Genomic DNA, 7,020 nt, shown 5'->3' on the forward strand with positions numbered 1-7,020 from the left:
CAGGGTCACACGCGCCCCCCCCAGGTATAGCACGGCGCCCCCCAAGGGGGGCGCGCCCCACTATTTGAGAAGCACTGATATAAAGTGAAAGTATGTAAACAAACCTGCCCCCTGTGTGATTGTGGGTTCAGAGGTCGTTTGCACCGACACTGCTGTGGCTCTCCCGTCGGTGACAGCGGCGGCGGGAAAGTAGGCAAAACGTGTCTCTCCTGCTACCGTCTCCCCGACAGGACTGCCCACGTTACTGAAAGGGTTCTGGATCACAGCCTGGATGGTAAAGAATGAATCCATCAAAAAAAAAAAAAAAAAAAATCAATCACTGTTGAAACCACCATCATCGTATGTTTTGCTTTGTTCTTAAAATCAAATTAAAATGTCGCCGATTCAGTAATATTTACATGTTCACGCACCTGAGGTGCTCCTGCAAATGCTGCGGCGGAGACGACGCTAACAGCAGCAGTGGCGTCGGAGGATGGATCAATGTTGTCGTCTGTCACCTGGACGACACGATAGGTTACCTTGAGAGAGAGCAGGAACAGTGTTGGAATCATACTAGAACGGAAACAACACCTACCGTATTTTCCGCACTATCAGGCGCACTTAAGAACTTACATTTTACTCAAAAAAACACAGTGCGCCTTATAATGCAGAGCGCCTTATATATGGATCAATTGATGAATTTGTTGATCCATACTGGTTGTACACAGTACTCTGCCAAAATGTTTCAGTACGTTTTAGTACGATTAGTAGATTACAAGGTCGCATTGCTTCCCACCATTACGGCAACCGTGGTCAGGGGGCGTCACTAAATAGCTGTTATACCCGTGAGGCTGTTTCATTTCAAAATAGTATGCTCCGTTAATGTTTCCAGTAAATACACGGATTGATATGGAAGGGAAACAGAGGTAAGCAGTACCAATGTGTTAGATCGAACTTTAGTCAGTTCCGATCGTTTTATAGGAGATCGTTTAAGAAACGCGATTGTTTACACTTTGCTGAGGCTCATGGGAGATTGCGAGCTGAGGCTCATGGGAGTTTGCGGGTGGCTAATGCTATCATGATAGTTGCTATACACACCAGACTATTTCATGTCAAAATAGGCTGCTCTGTTAATATTTCGAGTAAATCTACGGATCGATATGGAGGGGAAACATAGGTAAGCAGTACCGACGTTAGCTCAAACTTTAGTCAGTTCTGATCATTTTATAGGAGATTGTTTGAGAAACGTGATTATTCACAGAGGGCTCATTGGTTATTGGCTAGTGGATGCATACGGCAACCCTAGTCAACCTCAGTTTGTTGCAGTATAGCTTCTATTTTATGCGCCTTTTAATCCGGTGCGCCCTATATATGAAATAATTTCCAAAATAAAAAATTCAATGCCTTATAATCCAGTGCGCCTTTTGGTGCGAAAAATAGGGTAATTAAGTCTTTACCTGACCGCCATTATTGTCTGTGCAAAACTGGTACTGGACATTGTGGTCAGAGAACGCAGCCTGTTGGACAGCAGAAATGGTCCCAGCTGACTGATCCTCTACTTCCCCTGTAAATAAAGCAAACCAAAATTGGGCACATATGAGCCAGTTAAGTATTGCACAAGTATGTCACATAATGTTAAATATTAGAACATAACAAATATCCTAGAATATTCTAGAAGCAGCTCCGTTTTGCTCCTCTTATTTATTGTGTTATTTGTTTATTTATTATTTATTTATTTATATATTTATTTATATATTTATTTATTTATTTATTTATTTATTCATCACTCTTATTATTTATTGTTTGTGCCTTCTTGTTTTATTTTGTGTCGTTTACTTGTATGTCTATCGCGTACTATGTCTCGTCACCGTGGGATAGAGGAAACGTAATTTCGATTTCTTTGTGTGTCTTGATATGTGAAGAGATTGACAATAAAGCAGACTTTGACTTTAGACTATGAAATAAATATCATACCTTCTTCCTGTAACTGCTCAATGTCGTCGGGTTCCTGTTTGTCGTGACTGCAAAAAAGTGAAGACGTTATTTTGTCCAAAGAATAACCAAATAAAGTTGATCAGCGCTTGTCGCGGGTGAGCGGCGCCGCCGTGTGGTCACATGAGCAAACTACATGTTAAGACAAAAAATAATAAAGTACAGTGCCGCACTGCACTAGAGTGCAATAAAATTAAGTAAAATAAAACAAACGTAACTTAAAATGTAAAACCTGAATACATGCTAAAGGCTAAGTAGACCTGTAGTATCGCTGATGTTATTTTATCGCGAGAACAGAAAATGACTAGAGAGAGAGCAAGGAACTAGCAGCTAACAAGAAACGGACATGTGGAAATAAAAGAGTTGAAGTTAAACAAAGACTGTTTTATTGAGGAACACAACATTTTGGCGACGAGGAAACGGTTTACCACGAACCCAGAAGCAAGAAAGGACGACTAGGATTCTACGTCCATACTGGAAGAAAAAAAAAAAAGGTGAGACGACAACTGTATCGTGTTGACCATGTCGAACGGCGATGGTGCCGGAGCCGTGCTGGGACACGCTGCACCTGAACCCAGGTACGCCCAACTGAACGCGCCTGCTGCGTTGAACCTTGGGGCATCTGATTTATTCACAGAATATAGCCTGTGGAAGGACTCCTACGGTTTTTTCGAAGTTGCCAGTGGAACTATTAATGCACCAGACTTAGTGAGGAGGGCCACATTACTGCATTGCATTGGAGCACCTACGCAAAGAATTTTTGCCAATCTACCTGGAAGCAAAAGTACGTATGCACAGACTGTTGCTGCTCTAGACTCGTATTTCACACCACGAAGAAATGTAGTCCTGGAGAGACACAAGTTTAGACAGAGAGCTCAGTGTACTGATGAGTCAGTAGATGCTTTTGTGAATGCGTTAAGAGAATTGGCGAAATCATGTGACTTTGGTGCACTGGAGGACGATATGACAGATAAGAGATCAAATAGTGGAAAATGTGCAATGAGAAAGCTGCGTGACAAACTGCTTCAGGAAGATGGACTGAGTTTAGATAGAGCATTGTCAACTGCAAGAGCTTTTGAAGCAGCACAGGCAGAATCTAAACTTTTCAGACACATTTGAGGAACGGGAGGGACTTCCTGACGAGAACCGGTACATTGTCCTTTCTCTCTCCCTCCACACATGCTCTTTCTTACACACTCTCTCCATTTTCCTGCCCTCCTCACGGGTTTTCCTCCATCTGCGTGCAGAACTTCCCAAGGTGTTTCTCCTGCAGAAGACGCCTTCCTCACCGGTCACCTGCCACGCCACAGGTTTCTACCCCAAGACATCGTCCCTCTTTTGGCGATGTAAACCTGCATGAATATGCATTTGATTAATTATGGAAAAGCTAATGTACAGTAATGAAATGTTCGACAGTCGAGTCTTTGCAATTACTGATGAACATTTCACGGTAACGGCAATCAAGTTGTATCTTTCAGAAAAAAAACATTGTATAGCCTCCTGAATAGACAATATATGATCAATTACGCTATTGGAATTGTTTTTGGCAAATTGAAGATGGCAAAAGTTATGCAATTATATTTCTTTCATAAGTGGATTTAAATCGCTGATGAGGGACATCCCGCTGGAACAATTGTCAATTCACTGACAGGTTTGAGCGAAAGAATGCGCTTGGATAAACATCAACTCCGACATGTCAAGTGCTGCAATGTCCCAGCTGCAGACAAAGTCATTGAAAATATGAATTGCACAAGATTGCCCAATGTAAAAGCAGAGCAAGATCATGTGTGTCATTTTTGTTTTTGTCTTTCAGTCATTCACACGTTCAATTATTTTAAGATGGGCTCTCAAGTTGCAACGCTACCAGAGTACTTGGTGATGGCCTATGTTGATGGCGTTCAGATTCTGCAGTTTGACAGCTACCACAGGGAAACGAAAGCAATACATGACTGGGTGAACAAAATCACAGAAGATGATCCGCACTTCTGGAAGAGAGAGACGGAGTTCAATATTGGGAATGAGCAGGTCATGAAAGTCAACATTGAAACCGCTAAAAAGCGCTTCAACCAAACTGGAGGTTTGTTTACGCCAGCTCGTAAAATTCATTTCATGTGCTGGTACGCTTCATGACTAATAAACAGACGTGTCACTGGTGGCTCCTCTCCGATTACCGTCACTGAATCTTGTGTGCGATCCTTTCAGGTGTTCACATGATTCAGGTGATGAGAGGCTGTGAATGGGATGATGAGACGGGTGAGGTTGATGGTTGGCAGCACATCCGTTACAACGGAGAAGACTTCCTATCATTTGAGGCGAAGACGATGACATGGATTGCAGCAAATCCACAAGCTTTCATCACCAAATTGAAATTGGACCAAATAGACGTGTTGAATGAAGCCAGGAAGAATATACTCATTGAGGAGTGTCCTTTTGAGTTGAAGAAACATGTGAGCAACGGGAGGGACTACCTGACGAGAACCGGTACGTTGCCTTCTTACGTCTTCTCTCAACCTCACACACACACTTTCTGTTTTTCCTTTCTTCCCGAGCTCTTCATCTGTCGTGCTCTTCTTACGTGTTTCCGTCCATCTATGAACCTGCGTGCAGAGCTTCCCAAGGTGTTTCTCCTGCAGAAGACGCCTTCCTCTCCGGTCACCTGCCACGCCACGGGTTTCTACCCCAAAACATCATTCCTCTTTTGGAGGAAGAACAGCGAGGAGATCCACAAGGACGTTGAGATGGGGGAGACCCTCCCCAATCACGATGGAACCTTCCAGACCTCGGTCCACCTGAAAGTGGAGGTGACGCCCGCCGCGGAGCAGGAGTACGAATGCGTGTTCCGGCTAGCCGGCGTCTCAGATGACATCGTCATCAAGCTGGACGCCGGAAGCATTCTGAGCAACCAGGGTGAGCGTTTGTCACGGCTCAGACACGTCCCATTGGCTGTCGGGCTCCCGTGACGGCTCGGTGTCACGACAACAGTCGTTCACGTGTCTCTCTTCATTGCACACGCTTTGCCTTGTGCAAAAGAGCAAGACTGGAAGAATGCGGTGGCCATCGCCATCCCGTTGGTGGTCCTCGCTCTGGTGGCGGTGGTGGCGGCGGCGATGGTCCTTGCCAAGCGTCTCAAATCCAAACAAGGTGAGCGACAAATGTTTTCTCCGTCAGGAACATCCAAAGAGAACATTGTTTGCTTCGCGTCGTTTGTGACCATTCCTAATCGCTTCTTGCTTCTCTTTTATTCATATACTCTCAAGCCGAAAAGAAAAGAAGAAGAAGAAGAAGAAGGACAATTAAGTAAGTCAAATGTTTTCTGCTTCCTTTGAGCCACAATAACAAGGCAGCCATGTCAAGGTTTGATTCAAAGCTTAAGAGTCAATGAGGAGTCGCGTCGAAAAATGTCAGCTGGGTTCTGTGACAATGTTCACACGTTTGTTGATGTCAAGGCCATTGTTGTGCAAAAAAAGTACACTATTGCCCTGAGATACGAGCCAAATATGTTCAGCAACCACACTTGCAAATGCTTTTTTTTTCCGTTGAAAGGAATGGACATGACATTCTTCATCAAAATTGTTGTGTGTAATTTAACGTTCCGTCATGTTTGCGCTCTTTTAGCTGTTTCCACCTACTGTGAGTCATGAGAGGCAGTTGCTGTCACCTGGTGAGTTAGCTCATGCTTATTACACGTGGTCTTTGGCTTCTGGAGGTGGGTTAGGAAACATTTGGAAACACTATTTTGCTCCTCTTTCTTCAGGTGTTGGAATTCTTTCAGAGGACTTTCTCATCGCGCCGCACTGCATCGATAGACATTCTCATGAAGGTTCGTGAGTAGGTCCTGCAGGATCTGGTGAGGCGTTTTGACCGAACCGTGCTGCTGATCACCAACAACCTGAAGACTATCGAGGCCGATCAGATTGCGGTGATAGGCGCGGGCGGCGTTCGGGAGCGAGGAACCCACCGCTAGCTGATGGAAAAGAATGGCATGTAGTCTCAACTGAAAGAGAAGTTCGCCATCGCTGGAAGCTAACGCCTTCAGAAGCACTGACATGCATTTACAACCTGGATTTATCCATGAAGTTTTTTTCTTAAAAAAATGAATTCACGTGTACTCAATGTATCACAGACTCAAAAGAAAATGTCATTAATTTCCAGTTTGTAGTAAAGGGAAATGTACTTTCGGCAGTTTGCAAACACATTTGATTAAGGCTGCGTTAGACACATATAAAGTCAAAGTCAAAGTCTGCTTTATTGTCAATCCCTTCATATGTCAAGACACACAAAGAAACCGAGATTCCGTTTCCTCGATCCCACGGTGATGAGACATAGTACACGATAGACATACAAGTAGACGACACAAAATAAAAACAAGAAGGCACAAATAATAAATAATATGAGTGATGAATAAATAATAAACAAATAACCCAATAAATAAGAGGAGCAAAACTGAGCCAGTGTGCATACAGCAGACAGTAAGCATAGCGCCAAGTACAGGACGCTACGCAGAAAGGGGGAGCGAGTTCAGGATCCTAACAGCCTGGAGTATGAAGCTGTTGGTGAGTCTGGTGGTGCGGGAGCGCAGGCTCCTGTACCTCTTCCCAGAGGGCAGATGATCAAACAAAGAGTCATATCAATATAATTTCTAGTAGTAGTGTGGTCGATTAATAAGTGGAAAGGGATGTGCAGACTACATGAATTTGTTTTCTTCAAAGTATTGTGGAACAGGATGTCCAGACAGGGAGGACATCTCAAGGCCGATGGGGAACGCGAATAACTCGTCGTGGTCCAGACACCTGTGCTGAGCAGGGGAAAACCCAAACGAGGAGGAGCTGGCCATCAACCATCGACCAATCACCACACAATATTTTGCATGCTTGAATATTCATATTATGTTTCTTTAAAACTGGGCAACCCAGAAGAATGTGTTGTCTTTTGATGGTCACAGAAGGCACACAAGTTTTTTGTGTTAAGGACCCGAGACCCAGGCGCCTGTATTAGCTTGCTTTGTCAGGATTACACAATTGGTCAATTCGGCCTAATTGATCTACTGGT

General features: G+C 44.0%; 1 protein-coding gene and 1 long non-coding RNA gene across 9 annotated transcripts; one reads left to right on the forward strand and one right to left on the reverse strand.

Moving 5' to 3' along the window:
* Window positions 1-215: 215 nt before the first annotated feature.
* On the reverse strand, window positions 216-2,127 carry LOC133149027 (uncharacterized). 2 transcript variants are annotated; one of them, XR_009713025.1, is made up of 4 exons: window positions 1,954-2,127; window positions 1,437-1,543; window positions 411-497; window positions 216-267 (listed from the first exon to the last, which is right to left on the reverse strand). It is a non-coding gene; the product is annotated as an uncharacterized LOC133149027 (long non-coding RNA). The 2 variants fall into 2 exon arrangements; XR_009713026.1 differs by having other exon boundaries at window positions 235-267; window positions 399-497.
* A 176-nt stretch (window positions 2,128-2,303) lies between these two features.
* Window positions 2,304-6,212, forward strand: LOC133149025 (H-2 class I histocompatibility antigen, D-D alpha chain-like). 7 transcript variants are annotated; one of them, XM_061271782.1, is made up of 10 exons: window positions 2,308-2,465; window positions 2,609-3,120; window positions 3,219-3,317; window positions 3,785-4,048; window positions 4,174-4,452; window positions 4,579-4,878; window positions 5,002-5,112; window positions 5,229-5,268; window positions 5,587-5,632; window positions 5,726-6,212. In XM_061271782.1, exons 4-9 carry the CDS (start codon window positions 3,811-3,813, stop codon window positions 5,603-5,605), a joined length of 987 nt encoding a protein of 328 aa, XP_061127766.1. In that variant the 5' UTR covers window positions 2,308-2,465; window positions 2,609-3,120; window positions 3,219-3,317; window positions 3,785-3,810; the 3' UTR covers window positions 5,606-5,632; window positions 5,726-6,212. The 7 variants fall into 7 exon arrangements, with proteins under 7 accessions (XP_061127771.1, XP_061127766.1, XP_061127768.1 ...); XM_061271784.1 differs by having other exon boundaries at window positions 3,219-3,281; XM_061271785.1 differs by having other exon boundaries at window positions 2,609-2,755; window positions 3,219-3,281.
* Window positions 6,213-7,020: the final 808 nt, after the last annotated feature.

This window comes from Syngnathus typhle, unplaced genomic scaffold, assembly GCF_033458585.1.
Source record: "Syngnathus typhle isolate RoL2023-S1 ecotype Sweden unplaced genomic scaffold, RoL_Styp_1.0 HiC_scaffold_233, whole genome shotgun sequence".
Classification (NCBI taxonomy): Eukaryota; Metazoa; Chordata; class Actinopteri; order Syngnathiformes; family Syngnathidae; genus Syngnathus; species Syngnathus typhle.